General features: G+C 40.3%; 1 protein-coding gene across 2 annotated transcripts in view; it reads left to right on the top strand.

The window, feature by feature from the left end:
- RARG (retinoic acid receptor gamma) overlaps window positions 1-19,209 on the top strand; it is a 122,801-nt gene that overhangs the window by 102,175 nt on the left and 1,417 nt on the right. For both annotated transcript variants that reach the window (XM_072134612.1, XM_072134613.1), the window contains 6 exons: window positions 11,264-11,412; window positions 12,989-13,130; window positions 16,415-16,578; window positions 17,290-17,466; window positions 18,107-18,311; window positions 18,836-18,994. In XM_072134612.1, coding sequence (XP_071990713.1) covers window positions 11,264-11,412; window positions 12,989-13,130; window positions 16,415-16,578; window positions 17,290-17,466; window positions 18,107-18,311; window positions 18,836-18,994 — 996 coding nt within the window. The remainder of the gene's footprint in view (window positions 1-11,263; window positions 11,413-12,988; window positions 13,131-16,414; window positions 16,579-17,289; window positions 17,467-18,106; window positions 18,312-18,835; window positions 18,995-19,209) is intronic.

The following is a 19,209-nucleotide window of genomic DNA, read 5'->3' as shown; positions in this document are numbered from 1 at the left end:
GATGGGGATGTAGATTTATGGCCTTGTAACTGTCTAACCAACCGTAGTAATTCATTACAGGGATGTCAATCTGATTGGGCCCAAAATCTGTGCATTGATTGTGTTACTTATATACGGTAATGTCCTTGCCTAAATTTATTTACCTACAGTTCCAGACATAGGAGATGCTAGAGCTAAATCAATTTATCTCATATAATTTCCAGCTTTTAGCCCCAAAAAGTAAAGTTAAACAACACACTATCATTAACTTTGCCGTGGAATAGTAAAATTTTTACAATTTTATGATAAACTAGTATATTGTGAATATATATATTTTTTTTCCAAAATTATTTTAGGATACCAGTCGTCACATGGGTAAAAAGGGTTGTTAGAGGTGGTTTAAATGGTCCAATCAAATGGTGACCCTATACAGATGGATGTATACTGCATATAGTTAAGTATATGGTCATATTCTGTATACGTCCAGAGCTTATACAGTGTATATCCCTACAGTAATCCTTAGGTATGGTGTGAATGTTTCAGTTATAATGACTGCTCACATTTTTGGTATTTTTGCTATACTCGACCCCTCCATCCTGACAGCATATCAAGGAAGCACACAGCATGCAGTCAGCACACTAAGCTTGTGCTCTTCACATTCCAGAAATAATTCTGTATATTAGATCCACTGATGGCAAAATACAGAAGAACCCCCTGTGAGCCTGTGACAGAGCATATAATGGACAATTTCACCAAGAGACGGAAAAACGAGACTCCTTGTGCTACACTGATTGACCTGGTTACCTCTTCTAAGTCGTATCTATTTTCCAAACTCAAGTATTATCGGTCTTTGTTCCTTAAAAAAAAAACCTTACTTATATTATAGCTGCCACGCTGTCTTCCAGGTACATAAGAGGGAACAATTGTAAGAGTTAATTAAATCAGTAAGTTCCCGTTGACCCGAGCTAACCCTACAAGTGTCACATCATAGCAGAGCCACGCGTGTTTTATCCAAGGTCATGGCAGATGAATGTAATTAAGTTGTTTATACAATGGAACCTCACATTGCATATGTTATATAACTAGTTTTCTCCGACCGTTGGGTTTCGTCGGCTTCATTTTCCTAATGTTTGGTCTGCTTTTTAAGCTTTGTCATCAGCAGATGGATTTTTGGACCTTATAGTATATCATTTTCAATTATCCCATATACCTGTAAAGGTAACCATACATATATAAATATTTATGTCTTTAATGGAGGAATTTATGGAACTTATAGTAGATTTTTTCCAGCCAAATTTTTTGGGAAGGGTCGAGATTTTTAAAAATATATCTAGTAAAAGAAATTTCCTATTAAACTATATACTAGCTCCTTCTGATGTGTAACAAGATGCTGGTAGATTAGATTGCATTTCCATTGTGGGAGATTTCATTATATATATATAATTTTTTTTTTTTTTATCTTTAGTTTTGCTATCACTGTACCTGCCATGTTCCATCATTGGCAGACTGTCTTCTTTTTGCAAGAACTTGTTCCTATCAAAGTTAGCATTTCCAATCTACCGATCCCCCGAATACGTGCTAACATTCTGACTAATCACAGCAAATGAAAGATGTGCCACAGATAGCGAGTCATGTGATTCATCATCTCTGGAGAGTGATTTATTATCTTTAAAGACATATGGAAAAACTGAGTCAAATCATACTATCTATCACGGAGAGCAGACTTGTGAGGTATGTGCCCCCCCAGGTACTGGATGCATGAAAGAGTTACTACAACACCTGTTCATCTCGATCATAGTAAAAAGTATTTGCTTGATCTATCCATCAGCACAAGGCACAGAGAACTTTTTGTTTGACATACATGATAAATACATAGATAGATATACAGGCGGTCCCCTACTTAAGGACACCCGACTTACAGACGACCCCTAGTTAAAGACAGACCCCTCTGCCCACTGTGACCTCTGGTGAAGCTCTCTGTATGCTTTACTATAGTCGAGACTGCAATGATCAGCTGTAAAGTGTCTGTAATGAAGCTTTATTGATAATCCTTGGTCCACTTACTGTCCACATACAAATTCAACTTAAGAACAAACCTATGGAACCTATCTTGTACGTCTGTATAGGTCTATAGATTTATGATAGATATCATTAGTGATAGCAACACTTAGGCTACTATTAGTAACTGTAGTTTATGCCATGACTAAGAGCCTGTTTTCTCGAAACGCATAGGTATTTTTTGTTACCATACATACCATGCGTACAACTTTCTTCGAGTAGTTGTAGTTTATACAGATTTTTTGCACCTTGCCGTCCTACAGTTAAAGGAAGTGCATGGTGTTACGTTGAAACCTAGTAAAAAAAAAAAAATCAGTACTGATTTTCCATGCAACCCCATTCATTTACATGGGATGTGATCTTGCAAACCTTTGGATGCGCCAAAGTCACCGTATAACCCTGTCCTTGTAGTCTAAAACCTAGGAATTCAATAGAAAACTATCTGTGTGATGGTGGGTAAGCCTTTTTTGTATCTAGTCTATAGTTTCAGGTATCACTTTCTGAGGATTTGTTAGGTCTCACCTTCCCCCAATGGCTGTGGCATGCAATTACTATGCAGAACTTCACAGATTGAGTGCACAATGCCCAGAAAGCAGAGTCATTTTCACCTCTTTAAGATAAGACAATGGCTCATATTCTAAATCAACAACCCTTCCCCCACCACAAACACCTCTGTTTTACTGCATTTGAATCCCCCAGCAGGCAAAAGGGACCCCCACCATTCTCCACTCCTTTCTCTACATACAAAGGGCTGTGGACAGAGAATTGCTGATAAGGATCTTCATTTCTAGCTTTTATTTACTTGCTGAGATGAACCATCAGAGAGATAAGCTTAATTGTCTATCCTTCTGTTTCCATCATGGTCAGGTGGGCTATTTGTAGCTTGTGATTGAGTTGCCCTCAAGTCTGACTAATATTAATGGCCTAAGGGACAAGTGTTTGTGGCCGCTAAATGAGGTTCTTTTATTCAGTAGTCATCTCTGTGAGGAGCTAAGACTATTGCTGGCCAAACACATAGTATGACATCTGAACGTCCCTTTGGTCTACACCAGTGATGGTAAACCAAGGTGCAAACCAAAACCTACTTATTTATCAAAAAAGTGACCACACAGCAATTTAAGCACCAACTTATTGCCCTCTGCTGTGCCATCCTTTTCAGTGGAACCTGTGTCTAGAGATCACCTATTCCATTGAAAAGTAGGGGACTTTCGAATTATCATGGTATCTTCTCTCCATAGATCCCCAATTAGGAAGAAACCATGTTGGATCAGAAGCCGCAATAGTTCCGCACATTCTCACAGATCATGTAGTCCCAGGCCGTCTAGGATGTAGCGATTTAAAGTAGCACAAGGGCTATCTGCACAGGTTACAGATTCCGGGTGGATTTTATGCGCAGATTTCGGTGCAGAAAATCTGCAGCCTCATATAGTAACATTAAAGTGAATGTGATTTGGCGAAAGTGATGTAGAAATTGTTGCTCAGTGTGGAAAATAAAATAATGATCATGTTACTTTTCTTGCGCGTCCTTGCAGAATTTTGCATGAATTTTTTTTTAACTTGAAGTCTATGGGAGAGTGAAAATCTGTATCAGATCTGCGACAAATCTGCCTCTTATCCTTACCCAGATGCTTTGATGTGGATTTTAGCTTGAAATGATGCCCGATCAAGTCAAACAAAATGCATGTGCAAAAACAGCATTAAAAATGCACATAAATCTCAACACTAAATCACATAAAATCTGCATGGAAAACACATATAAATCCATATCTATTGGATGTAGATTTTCATTTTTTCCGCATTACAATCCGTAACATGTGCAGATGCCCTGAGCCTATCTGGTGCACTCTGCCCTAGGCCCGCATACCCGGATGAGGGCTCTGAGTGCCACCTCTGGGACCCATGCCATAGCTTCGCCACCACTGCTAAATCAGGTTCTCCAGCATTATCTAAAGTGTATGGCCATGATGAAGCCGTATTTGAAAATTATATTCATGTTTAGAGGGACATTGTTGTACAAAACACTTTGGGCTTCCTGTCGGTAATTCTGCACCGCCTCCTCTGCACTTACAGGACGATTTTAACATTTGGATTTGTAATTTGTATTTCTGTGTCATCTTGCATCCTTTGTAATACTAATGTCCCTAGATGCTACACACCGCCCATCACAAAAGCCACTGATGTATATCACAGGATCCAGCATTATCTGTTACCAGGAATGAGTTAATAACAGAGTCTACCTGAGGGACCGGTTAAGTCAGTTCTGATTTGGCAGAATCAGGAGAGGGGTGTTTGCATTGGGGGGGGGGGGGATAGAACTCTCCCCCAGGTGTTGAAAAGCTTTTCAGTTGAGCCCTGTTTGAGCATTTCAGCTATTGTGACAGAGAGGAGCAATCATAGCTATAACATTCCTAAAATACACACCCAGCTCACACAAGTAAGCACACACTCATACAGGAAGATACATGCACACACACATCTCTGCTACACGGCTTCACGCACCCAGGCTAGAAAACATACATAGACATGTTTAAGATTCAGATCGTACATAGGTAGAGACTCAGACAGAGGCCTATTATGGGAGACAAGAGTATCGGAGAAAGTATCTGCCCTTTTATCACTAAAGGTTTAAAGGGAGTGTCCATTATTTAACAATAGCTAGTTTCACCAAGCAAGAAGGAAAGTGATGACAATTTCTATATTGTATACTCACAGTCTCAGAGTGATGACAGATGGGGGATCTTATAGGATAAGTCTGTATAATATTAGGTTATTTACATCATTGACTACTGATGCCTATATGTATAGTAGATCCTTAGCCTCAATGTTGGAGATGACTTGCCAACATTGTCCTGGAATGCATCCCTTTATGGGACAATACAAATGGTGAATTCATCGCACCATTTTCTAATAATGTTATACACAAAATTATAAATTTGACCCAATAAGTAAATTGCCGGTCCAGGATCTGTAAAACCATGACCATTGTAGGCATGCTGGGTGTTGGGCCCGCAATGGGTCTCAAATTACTCACCTATGGTACAAAAAATACTGATACTTTTTTTAAAACCTGGAATACCTGTTAAAGCCTGCACACAAGTTATATGGGCCTGCTGGACCAGCCAATCCATTCATAGAGTAATTGGGTGTCCTGATTAGAGGTGGACTGATGCACCAGAGTACTAGAGGATCTTCTGGTGGGCCCAGTCACTAATGCAAAAATAAGTCCCAAAATTTAAGGATATGAAGGCTACTAAAGATAGAGGATGGAGCTTTAGGATAAATTTCTTTGATAGGTCCAAGGAACCTGATTCCAACTCTGGTCCTTATAATCCCATATATTAAATGTCAAGATATTAGACATGATGGAATTTATTAAGCCCAATTCTTTGTTCTTATGGGCGATGCTGTAATCCTCTCCCCTATGAGTCTGGCAGCAATTTCTTCAATTTTCCATACTGAGAACATGCGTCCAGCTTAATCTCCACCATCACCCTACCTTATGGCTGGTGAATTTGAATAATTTTATGACCCGCCTATAGAGTCCATTGCGGTTCCAAGTACATAGATTTACTTTAAACCTTTCCTACTGTTGTGAATGAAAGAGTAAATGCTTGGTCCACCCTTTGCATTCGTTGACAAGTCTTCAGCTCTGTTTGGTTAGCGTTTCCTACTAAATCCAACCTAATTGGATTTTGATTCATTTTGAATAATCCTCCTGGAGCCGACAAATGGTGCAGCTGTCTGTCAACTGGGTTTAAAACAAATTCAATGACAGAAAAGATCTGAAAGTGTGGACAACCTAATCTGGCCTTACACATGAGATGGTTGTTTGGGCAGCAGCTACCTTTGCTGGCTCAGTAAGTGGCTTTTAAACACATCTGCTGTCACTTATCACCTGGGGCGACAAAGTATCAGACAAGTTATAATCTAACCAGTACTAACTATTGCACTTTCCTTATAAGAGACATCTAAATATGAAATATATACAATAGATAAGTAGTGGAGCATTGTAAGCATTGATATTATAAGTGGTCAACCAGAATACACATGCATGCTCAGCTCTGCTCCCCATGTTCTGAATGGGCAGAGGCAAGTTTCCTCTAGCAGAAGAAAGGATCGGGCATGGTGTGGTTGGACATGCCCGATCCTTCTTTGCCACGTCGTCATCTGTCAGAGATTACTGGGATTATTATATAGCATCAGCCGGTCAGGGCAAAATCTTTTAGTTATCACAAGGATCTTTATAAATACCAAGCCATATCAGTGCATAAAGACTGAACTGAAACGTTACGACTGTATAAATGTTTTTGTTTCCGTGTGCAAATTGAAGGCAGAGTAAAGAATTCTCAATAAACCCGGGATACATGGCTACTAAAGTGTTGTTCTTGGCCGAGGTTTGTCTATACGCTATAGGTCTCTATGGCTGCCGTCAGCCTCTGGCTCCTGATAATGTTTGTTCGGCGGATAATTCTGTTCGGAGGGTGAATGTTTGCAAAGCAACGGATTGTACTCAATAAACATATGTACTCGAGTCTTTTGTTTTAATTTTTTTTAAAATATACAAAGAAGACAATGTATTGTTAATGGGACTAAGACGGTAAAAAGAGTCATGGGGAGCAGGATATACCAGGATATACTGAATAAACAGTCATAGAGTTGTCCACTAAAGGTAAAGTTGTTACAAAATGATCCTTCCATTCCCTACTTATATAGCAATGTGCAGTCCTTATACACTGTTGCATATCAATGATGAAATACGGTGATCGGTGCTCGATTACACGACCTGATACTAACCTTTAAGGCGATGAACCATCCATATTACTATTGTTAATCTCCATACAATATAAATAGAGAGAAGCATTAAGCCCTTAAGGTTACAGGGCTGAATAACAATCTAATATCTAAAACTTGAGGGTAGTCATTGATCCTATTTTTTTGCCATGTTTCCTAATTTGGCTGTCCAAATGAATTAGCTGTCAGCTTGCTCAGCTGATGCTTGACTGACCATACATGATGCAACTTGTCACCTCCAGCAAAAGCGTAACTGTGGAGCAAAGGATTGGACACAGGGGCGTGACTTGACTGAGTGTAGAGGGTGTGGTCACAACCGGGCCCAAGAGGCTTAGGGGGCCCATAAGGTGTCACTTTCCCATATAGAAGACTAGTACTATTGTACCAGTATACAAATGTAGTAGCATACTGGGGCCCATCAGCTTCAAGTTACACCACTGATCGGACATGTCCATTCCTTTTCTCTGCCATAGGTTAACAGATGAGAGGTCCCTATACAATAATGTTTGATAGATCCCGCATCTATCTGATTTGTATGGCCAGCCATTAGCATATTTGGTTCTGATGACAAACCGTATAGCTACCATCGAAGTTCCTGTCTCAGGAGCTGTCTACAGATGCCATATCTTCCTCCCGACTACCCTTATACACTTTTATACACTCCCATTTTACTAGTCAGATTTTTCTAAAGTCCATTAAAAGAAACTATCCATAGTGTAGAGCCTTTTTAGATGTTAACTAAGTTTGCCAGAAAGGTTGCCCTGGACATTCAATAAGTTTCAACACTTGCTGATTCCTCCTTACACTTCAGAGTTCAGTTTAGCCAAGTATGGATGTGTTTTCAATAGGGAGAAGGATAAGATGTCATGATGTTTTCTGTTACATATGGGATTCCTCTTATCCCCAATATGTTTCTTTGGGGTAAAAAGGGAGACTGCAATGATCAGTTGACATTATTCTGTTGTATATGGCCACCTATAGATGGTTCAATGTCTTATTATTACCATCCTATGCTGACCACATCCACTTAGAATAATCTTTAAATTAGACCCAATACAACTGAGCTTTCTATTGAGTATATGTTACTAATTGGTATTGTTCACTGTATTCCTATTGTTCATGGTACAGCATTGGTCGGTCACAGACCCTATGATTATCTTGAGGCACAGAAGTGATTTATGGCCGGATCGCAGCCATGTCCGGGGCTAGGGAGATGATATGACCTCTACATAATTAGTGTAGATGGGAGGAGAAGAATTCACGGCCTAATTGCATTATGGCACCTGTAAAATGTAGTATGTTCAGAAATGTCCGGCCATAAATTGCAGTTTCTTGCCCACAGCTTTTTTCCATGGAGCCTGTCTATGTGGCGGTGATGGGTTTCAGGTTGTGTATTCTCTTTTTATGGATTCTTTATCAGGCTTTTCGTAACTTTTCAACATCATAAGCTTCATAAAGCTCTTCACATCTCATCCAATCTATTCCTCCGCTCTTACACTTTGTGTGTCCTGTCCTCCCACACATCAGATATCTCTGTAATGAACACCTTCCACTCCGTCTCTGTCATCCATTACTGTCTGAATGAAAAACATCACAGAAGACAATGCTGCCACTTGATGGATGTTCCCTGCAAAATAGATGAGGATTAGCTGCTAATTGTCAAAGGAAATGTAATTACGGTGATTTCTTCATAGATCGCCCTATGGCTGATGAATTGAAAACCATAAAACCTGCACTTTATTGTGTGAAAATCTGAACGCTACCAATGAGATTCATTCTTCCAAGTCTTCTAGACTACACCCAATCTAAAAAATATTTGCCTTTTCATTGAGAGAAACAGTATAATAATACCATATTTGTGCTAATATATTATTGGTAAATGGTATAGCGATATAGTGGTGAGTGAAATTTACTGTATTATTATTACTGCCATGCAGTGCCCACATAGTAGTATCATCTAGTGATACAATATACCACTGTCTAGCTGCACTATCCTCAGCCAATATAGTTAGTTGTTATCATCAAGAATATTACACACATTAGACAAATTTGACAATTTCAACCATCTTACATTTAACACATTGCTTATATATTTAATACAATACTTTAGAACACATGCATTCATGGACAAAATGAGCTGAGGCAGATTAGGACATGGGCCCTGGGCTGTATGAATATCATAGCCCCTATAAGTCTGGAATCACTTCCTACATATGGTACAAGAATCAAGCTTCTTGGAGAATGGAGAAGGCATCGCTTTGCCTGCTATCAATCTGCAGTTTAAGGACCTTTGGAAGACCTTCAAAGGTCCTGAAATGGCTTGTGTGTAGATGTTTGAGAGCAGGTAGAGATTTGGTGGTTTGGGTGGTCATGCCCCCCCTAGAAGACTTGGGCCAAGGGTTATGGCCCAAAATGCCTATATTATAATCCACTACTAACAGTGAGCATGCATCTGTACGAAAGGGTTGGCAAGGAGGGGTCATTCAAGTTTGGTGTATATCTATGCAATATTTTTGTGAGAACACTGAAAGACAATTGTGTAGTTGGCTCCAGTAGTGGATAATAATATGTGTAGAAACCCAAGGCTGCTAGGGACCTATTGCTACCCAAACCACCCACCAACTTTTATATTGCCCTCTTGCGATAATATAGAGACCCTGCTATCCTCATACATGTGGCTCTTGAGACACTTGCATACAATAAACCTTCAATGTTATGAGGAGCTGCGCAACCTCATCGGAGAAGCCGGAGTTCTGCGCATGTAGAACGCAGGCCCGCGGCTGCGTGGCCACTGCTCCAAAGCCGGAGCTACTGCGCATACGCAGAACTCCGCCTTCTCGGAGGTGGGCGCAGCCGAAGATGTCGGGGTAGAAGGGACAAAGAGGCTACTAGGGCGTGGAGTAGCCGAGACATGTAGCCTCATATCTGGCTACTCCACACCCCAGTAGCCGCTTTACAAAATTTATATGTTAGGGCAATAAAGATTTAACAAAGATTGTGAGGACGTGAGGATTAGCTCTAAAAAGAGCTATCCTCATGTCCAATACTTGCACCTACCACCGGTTCTACCTTTTTAGGTAGATCCGTGGTTGTAGGTTCCCTTTAAAGGTCCTGAAATTACAACACTCACATAATTCCTGTTAGCACAATTGCCAAACTGAAAGGCAACAAAAGGGCCAAGCCCCTATTTTGCTAAGAAATTTTGGTTCTGGTACCCTATGTAGGAAGTACATGTAAAACTAATTAAAAATTTGGACTCGTGATGGTCTTTATCCACCCCCGGTTGCATACTATATTATATGGCTGGTATTGTAATCATGAGTATACTGTATGCTCTCATAATAAAAGTATGCATTGCAAATTAAAAACATAGTTATAATAAAAAAAAAACTTTATAAATGTTTCAGGAATAGATATAAGTAGGCAGTGGATGATATATAAAGGTGTTAATCTGGGATTCTTCTTTGCTTGTTGCTCTCCAGGGACAGAGTTACAAGAGCCCAGTCTCTTAACCTGGCAATGCTGGAATGTGCTTCTCAGGGCATTGTAACAGGAAATTCTATGTGTGTTGAAAGCTCGGATAAAAAGCATCTGCAAAGCTGCCCCGAGGGATGTTCTCGGCCTAAGGGGGCTGCGGAGGCTGGGTTACATTAGGGTTAAGGCTGCCTTCTTTCCCCCTCTCCTGGTTATTTTGGGCTGTGCTAAATTAGTAGCACATGTCTTTGTGATATTCACATTGCAACTTCCTTTAGTCAAATACCCGGCCTAATAGCAGGGGAAGAAATAATGAAATCCCTCTGTATAAAAAGGTCTCCGATTAGGATATTCTCATCCATCTGTCTAAATTCATCACTACTTCCTTTCTTCAAGTACAGCTTCTGGTGACCATTACCTGTGGCCTGTTCACATAGGGAGGTCACCATGTTGTAGTCTGAACCTGTATTCACCATGATACAATCAATCAATCTGCTCAGAATCGTGAACAAAGCCAAGTCTAAGTAGTGTTAAATATGTTGTCGGCTGGACAATATTTATGAGGCTGCAACCTCTGGGGTTGTATGGGAATATACACATTGTAGATGGATGTGCTTTGATCTCCGGGATCATTGCTGTATTGTTGGTTAGTATTGACTTCCAAAGTGTCTACACATACTCGTAAGACGTCCATTATGTAAAATGTTGATGGTGACTGTGTATGAACACAATGTATGTTTACGTGTGGTTTGTGACCTTTTGGCCTCAACATCTTAAAGTAGTCCCGTGTTTCTATTAAAAAAAAACGGGAGGAAAAAGAAAAGTTCAAGGCCATGTCACAGGTATAAATAACTGTAGTACCAGTCATCACCACAAATATGGTAACATCAGTGTCTCAAATGTGTAGACTTTTGCTCCCAGAGGTTTTTAATCACCTTATTTTTTTCTTATTTGTTTACAGCCGTAGAAACACAAAGTACCAGCTCCGAGGAGATGGTGCCAAGTTCTCCTTCACCTCCCCCACCTCCACGTGTTTACAAGCCTTGCTTCGTGTGCAATGATAAGTCTTCTGGATATCACTACGGGGTCAGCTCCTGTGAAGGGTGCAAGGTGAGAGACCACTGTGGTTCCGAAACTTTTGACCGTGAGAGTAGTAATCACTACAGTTTTTTTTTTTTGATGATGATGAAAGTCTATTCCTATCATAAATTCCCATCACTCGTGAATATGACCAACTTGTGCCAATTTCATGGTATAATGGTTGCTTAATTCTCATACATTTGTCAGATTTCCTACTTTCACATGGTGGAAGCCACCATTATTTCTTCATACATTTAAGAGGTAAAAGCAATTCAGGGTACGAGTGGATGCCATATAATGGAGGTATTATACCCTAGAAACATGTCTTAAACGTTACCTGTGTAATACATTGGCATATAGAGGCTTTATAGTAGGGTTTTTTTTTAGTTGGGACCCATATGGATGTTTGTACTCCTAATGTAAAATATCTGTGATGCCCTGAAGCACACAACTTTTAAAAGAACATACATTTTTCATGTGCTGTATGTTGAAGACCTGCTTGTAAATAAATCAGTGGGCCAAAGATTCTAGACAGGAACCCAGTTGGGAATCTGTTGGGTACTTCATCTTTCATCTTACACCTACTGGCCATAAAAACGGAATGACCAAAGAGAACATAGTGAAAATATATTATACAAATGGTTTTCCAAAAATGACTTCAGATATATGTTAGATCTTGATAAAGACCATCTTTAGCTTTGATGGACCATCCCTTAAATCCACAGCTGTTTTGCTCGATAACTATTTTCGGAGGCATGTTTTCGGGGTATGTTCAAGATACCCCATTGTCTTAGTGCAGTTTGCGCTCAATTTATGAGGAGGCCTCAGTAGGCCATGCTGTAATTGACTCCAGAAGGTGGCTGGAGTGAAATGTCATTTCATGTAATTTTTTTACAATTAAAATTTGTAAATCGGGAGGAGGCTAGTGCCGGGTTTTTAGCCAGTGCCAATGTCTAATATGTTGAGACACTCCAAGTCATGACTGTTTTCACCATGAGAAGGTAGCGATTAGACCATGATATTTCTTGCAATAAATCATGATACTTTTATCTTACTAACTCTATTTCACCCCTCTTTTCCTCTGTCATTGTCTCAGTATCTCCATCTGTTAAGAGTTTTACATCCCCCTGACTCATTTGTCTCCCTCTCCCCATGCCATCGCGCATTCATCATCTGTGTCTCTTTAGAATAATCAATGATTTCAGCTCAGTATTTGCTCCATTCCCTGCACCACAGAGGGTGGTGCGTGTTCAAACAGTTCTTCTGGAGAAGGGCTGCTTCATATTTGGAAAGGAAACATTCCAATATTTTTTCAGAAGATTTTTTTCCCTTACAATCAATAGCAAGCAATGTCCTGCTTTGTTATAATATATACTTACCTCCTCTGCAATGATCTGGGAGTTCATTCTTTTGTAATTTTGTGTCAAATCTTTGCAGTGACTTACTCCATTGGTCTCTACGAGCATTGTGTCCTGGTAGCTAACTGTATTTGTCTCCCACACACTTTATATAAATCACTCCCGTCTCATTATTGGTCTTTTCTTTACTCCTTTTGTCTTACGATCACTCCATCCGTTCACCTCACACCCTTCCCTCTGTCTGGCAGGGTTTCTTCCGTCGCAGTATACAGAAGAACATGGTGTACACTTGTCATCGTGATAAGAACTGCCAGATCAATAAGGTGACACGAAATCGCTGCCAATTTTGTCGACTACAGAAGTGTTTTCAGGTCGGGATGTCAAAGGAAGGTGAGTTATCGAAAAGCACTCGATACTATGTAGAGTTTATAGAGAAAATAGATAATCGCGTCTGATGAAGGGTCAGGGCTTTCACACCGGGGTCTGCCGTGGTAAAAGCTATGGATTCTGCATTCCTTGTAATCCCAGCACCTCATTTTGTCCCTTGGGTGCTCATCTAAATAGATTCTTTACACAGACAGGCTCCTCGATTCTGAATTCCAGAAGGGTAAACATATACTCAAGTAACAAGCGAGCCCCGCTCCCATCATCAAAGTGTGAAAGCCTTTATTCCTTTATTCCACGGGGAGAAGATTAAAAGAAAACGGCACAATTTCAACCTATTAAGCACGTCCTATTTATTGACTTATTCGTTACATGAAGTGGACTCTATTGTATAGGTCATGGCAGCCCTTCAAATCTTCTCCAGATTTATTTCCTCTGAATTGACACTTTAAAATAATCTTTTGGAGCCGTCTTGTAAGACGTGGCATTGACAGGCTTGTTACATCGTATTGTTACATATAATATTATTCATTTCATTATAATTTATTACATTTTCTTCAGTTGCATTCATTTTTTTAGATGATATTATATTAAATATTAATACGATTTTAGACATCAATATGACCCCCTTTGTATAGATCCTTGATAGGTAGCCTTGGATTTAGGATAACTTCTAACAATACTAGTTAACATTGCAGACACATACTATGTACAGAGTAGAGTGAAGCTCACAAATACCCTTTTGGAAAAATATAGCGTTATTGAATTAATTTAGCCCATAATTGATACTTTGTGGTAAAAGTCCTCTTATGCAGTAAATATTGGTAGCAAGATGAAATTCAGCAGAAAATTTGGAAAGGGAAGCAGATTACGAGGGAGGATTATAAGAGCCAAAGTAAATGGAAAGAGAATCACTTACCCCTAATAAGATACTGGTTCTGGCATATATTCATTTGCAAAAACATACATGTTACCTTCCCGGTGACCTACAAGGTTTAATGATCTGTACAGGAGACTGATGTACCTCTAGGCTGGCTTATATATGGAGAACCTATGGGTGACGTTTATAAGCATGCACCTAAAAAGTACTGCATATTGTCCTTCCATCTGTCTTGTATCATTACATTGCTTAACAAACCCAAGCTACATAGTGTCAGTAATAGGCCTATATCAGCATTAGGGTCATGACACTTGTTCCTATACTGTGAAATAATCTCACTGTTGCTTGTGCAGCCAAGTCTTTATCACTGCTTACTCTTTCCTATCTCTTTTCCTGTCATAGTTTTTGTGCATCTTTTATTATCTCCCTTTTTGGCTTTGGTTTTGGCCCTTATATTTTATGAGATGTGGGTTCCCTGCGTTCTTGCTATGTGCCCCTCTTTATTTCACAGCTTTTTTTCTGGCTATGTTCCCTCTCTCCATCTTCTCCCTGCACAGTCTTTGTGCCCTTCTCATGCTATAAGTGGGTTTCCGGCGCCTGGCTTCCTGTTGTTAGGGTCCAGCACACTTTATCCCGAGGTGAAAAGGAAGTTCACAAGGAAATGTGTGAGGAAAGTCAGGACACAAGGGAGTAGGGTGAGAGAGAGTAGCGCTGTGACATGTACAGTAGTAGGGAGAACTGCAAGTGGGGTCCCGGGCGGAGAAACTACTGACTATTAGTGTATGTTAAATATGGTTTTATTATAAGTCACTGTTTTCCCTTTCTTGACGGCTCAGATGAAGTGTTTGGATGGAAAGGTTACTGACCTTTATACAGTAATACAGCGTTTGCTTCAAATATTCCATCGAATGTGATTTAGTAGCCTCAGTTAAAACAAATGTTCAGTTTGTCTTGCCTCTCGCTAGTGTATACAGATGATGGTTTCTAGTAAGATATATGACTGTAAAAATTCAGAAGAGACTAGGGATTTAAAAGGAGAGAGGGGTCATCCATCTCTGTCCCCCGTAGTGCTTTAAACCTACCACCTGCAGGCAGGGACAGAGGTCACGTTTCAGGGTTAAAGTTCAGGTCGGGAGGTATTTTGTAAAGGAGCTCAGACAGCAGACACAAGACTGGTATATTTTTCTCAGAATGGAGAGCCCCTCCTATGACCAGAGTGTAATCGTAATAATAATCCCTTAAAAAAAAGATGTAGCAGTGCTGAGTTTGTCAAGATAATGATTGTTATCTGTACTTTTACTGTAGCTAAAAGTAATAATGGCGACCCAAATACTTATCTGATATGGTACATATAGTACTTTATTGGTCGTGGCAAATCTGTCCTGTGTTATTCTGCTTTTAAAAATGAAAGCTATAATGTGATTGGTTGCTATAGGAAACAAAGATATCTTTTGTAGACATATGGACAGATCTTTGATCCATACTAAGGTTGCCGATGGAATTGTTGTGACTGATGACATCTATAGTGCAAGATTCCTGACAAGGACAATGTTATACATATATTGTTTGGTCACATGTCCTGCTAACTGTAGCCATCTTTTACCCATCTGAGCATCGCCAGAAGCTAGCCAAGGGGAGTGTGACTCCAGTAACCTCATAAAATAATGATCTATGTGCGCCTCAATGAGATTGACTGTTATACAATACTAAAAAAGTGGCCACTCCCTTTAATCTGCCAAGTTAAAGTGGTTTTCTGAAACCACCTGTTGGGCTCAGGTAGCATACTTAACCTACTCAAGCTCCCATGTTGCTCCATTACTTCTGGTTTTTGGACATGGAGATCGCAAAGGAAGTGATGTCATGTGGTCAGAGGAAGGGCTGTCATGTGGTCAATGGAAGGGCTGTCATGTGGTCAGAGGAAATGATGTCCTATAGTCCAAGGAGGCCATTCGTTGAAGCCTTTTTTTCTACCACTGTCCCAGTCCCAGGAGGTTTTCTAGAATGTCTGAAAATCTAATTCCTATAATAAGCACTTATCTATGAAAAAATATGTACCAAAGGCCATAGCAAAGGTTACAAACAATAAGAAATGGCATCGCCATATAGTGCAGTCAAACCATGTGACAGCTTGGGTTCTTAATGAAGGTTTTGTACTGGGGCCAATGAGCTTCAAGCTATGCTCTAATACTTTTGATGCTAAGTAACAACTTTAACCAAAACCTTAGTAAAAGGACAAAGATATTTGTGTTCTGAAGAGAAACTAGAGTGTTTTCTATCTGATATCTTAAATCAGTTGCATTACTATGGAGAGTGATAGGGGATGCCCTGTAGAAGTCACAGATACTCAACACCATGAAATATGTGTACTACCACTAGCTGTTACCAACGTTCTGTTATATGTGCTCTACAGCTGTACGAAATGACAGAAACAAGAAAAAGAAAGAGATAAAAGAAGAGGTGGTGGTACCAGACAGCTACGAGATGCCTCCTGAGATGGAAGAACTGATACAGAAAGTCAGCAAAGCTCATCAGGAAACCTTCCCTTCCCTATGCCAGCTCGGCAAATACACTACGGTAAGAGATAAGTAACACAAGTGCCTTGTCGTCATACTGAATACCAAGAGGAAGAGTATTCGCTAGCCAGCTACTGGGCCACTCATACATATGTGGGGGCTTCCCAACATTTCCTTGATGCTAATATGTACCTTTTTATGTGGATACTTGGAGGAATAGCTATTAGCTGTAGTGCATGTACAGCTTAGGGATGGTCTAAAAAAACCCATCATATTCCAATTTTAAGATGTTGAGGTTTAGTGATGGGTAATACACAGGTGGACTCCAGGTTTCAGTAGGCCCCTGGGTGACTGAGCCTCAGTGGGCCCCTTTGCAGTGAACTATAGTGGCAGCAAATAAAAATTCAGAAACTAAAACAGTCTTCTGTTCCCTAAAATATTCCCTAGTTTATTATAGCAAACAGTCCCCTCATGGTTATTTTATTTAAAGCCACCCTCACCCCCTATGGATTTCTTATTCACAGCCTTATGTGGGCCCCCCAGCAGCCCTGGGCCCGGCACTTACCCAGGTATGCCCAGTGCTGGCCCTGGTAATACCTAGTTGATGGTCCTGGCTTTTTTTTCCTTAGCGATGGAAAAAAAAGGAAGGGGCATGCTGGATTTCTACATGTCTGATCCCTCAAAGAGCTAAGTCTCTGATGGACCGACCATGCATTTTCATGGGTTAGCACAGATTTTGGTCACTTTAGTAACATCTCCATGTCTTTTGCAGAATTCCAGTGCTGACCACAGAGTGCAGCTGGATCTTGGTCTGTGGGATAAATTCAGTGAACTTGCCACCAAATGCATCATCAAGATAGTGGAATTTGCCAAACGCTTGCCCGGCTTCACCACCTTGAGCATTGCTGACCAAATAACCTTGTTGAAAGCCGCTTGCCTCGACATCCTGGTGAGTCATTACCCTGGAAATGACATACTTAATACCGCTGCCAGGCTACAAAACTTTGTTTGATGAGGTTTCATTTCTATAGTGACAGCTTATCACCCAGTAGATGACTTCCTGCCCAAGCGTTCACAAGACTGGCCCTTACCACAGCACATCAAATGATTGGCACAGATAATGTCACAGTATTTGTCACGTTTTCTGCGGTGAATTGCAGTAGCAAAATTTGGCTTTAAATATTGAATCTATGAGAAAGTTTCGCCTGTCTGTAAATCCATGATTCATGACCCTGGCCGCCATCAGGGGGGTTTAATGTGACTGTGTTCAAAGGCCCCTAGGAGGAGAAGGGGCTCCAAATCACAGAAAACCCTCCTCCCTTCCCAGGTGAAGGGAACTCACTGTACACACACATAGCTGGATTATCATTCTTTGCGGGGCCCACAAAATTTTCCAGGCCGGGGCGCCAAACTTCCTTGTAGTGGTTCTGTTCATGACGCCCATATAAAATACTAGAATAAAAATCACCAAAAATTTCCATGCAGAACTGCAGCTTTTCATACCCACAATTATCCTATGGGATCAAATGTGGTTTATATGGTCTACATGAACACCATTTAACAAGATTTATCTATCTTCACTCTTCTAGATGCTACGAATTTGCACACGTTACACCCCAGAACAAGACACCATGACTTTCTCAGATGGGTTGACCTTGAACCGGACTCAGATGCACAATGCCGGCTTTGGTCCTCTCACCGATTTGTTGTTTGCCTTTGCCGGCCAATTGCTCCCGTTGGAAATGGATGACACAGAAATAGGACTCTTGAGCGCCATCTGTCTAATCTGTGGAGGTATTACAAACTTTTTTTTTTCTTTTTGAAAGTGTGAACTTTTAACATCATGGCTTAGATTTATAACTGTGTACCAGTTTTTTTTTGCTGTTTGATGTGTCTTTTAGAATATATGTTGTTTACTACTTATTTATGCCAAAAGGGAGCAGATGTGTGCAACATGTTCAACTCTTTGGTGGTTAAATGTAGAAAATGTGAAGTCTAACAAGTCTAACATCATGTACTATTGACTAAGCTGATGTACATTATGGCAGAGAACTGTATGGCAGTATCTATATGAGGAAGTGCCACTTCTCTGAATATTTCTAGAATAGAGGAAGCCCTGTGGCTTGTATTATTAACATGCCTATGAGGCTATACAGCATATTCATTAACCCTATTATCATGCTAATAACCTAGACCCTATGCTAATATTCCCATTGATGTCTTCATGCTGCACTGACAAAGACAAGGAACTGATGGGGCTATGGACCACTGTCACAATGACACGGTATTAACTCTTACTTTCGCATTGTCCATTATAGATCGGATGGACTTAGAAGAGCCAGAAAAAGTAGAGAAACTCCAGGAACCATTGCTGGAGGCCCTTAAGTTTTATGCACGAAGACGAAGACCCAACAAGCCATACATGTTCCCTCGAATGCTTATGAAGATCACAGATCTACGTGGGATCAGCACTAAAGGTAAGGAATGATTTACAGTGTTGACCATCTTAAAGGAGTCTACCTTAGAGCAAGCCAAACAGTGTTAGGTATTGGTACTGGAAATTTGTGTAGCCATACCTGTGTGTGTGTTTATAAACAGCAGAAAAATGTATTTATATTCCAAGATTGTAGCTGGACTTGGAGCACTACATTGTGAGGTCACACAGCACAGCCCCTCCCCTCAATAGTAGGCT

The sequence above is a fragment of the Engystomops pustulosus genome, chromosome 2 (assembly GCF_040894005.1).
Source record: "Engystomops pustulosus chromosome 2, aEngPut4.maternal, whole genome shotgun sequence".
Lineage (NCBI taxonomy): Eukaryota > Metazoa > Chordata > Amphibia > Anura > Leptodactylidae > Engystomops > Engystomops pustulosus.
The sequence above is the reverse complement of the archived record's forward strand: the minus strand, read 5'-3'. Positions and strand labels throughout refer to the sequence as shown.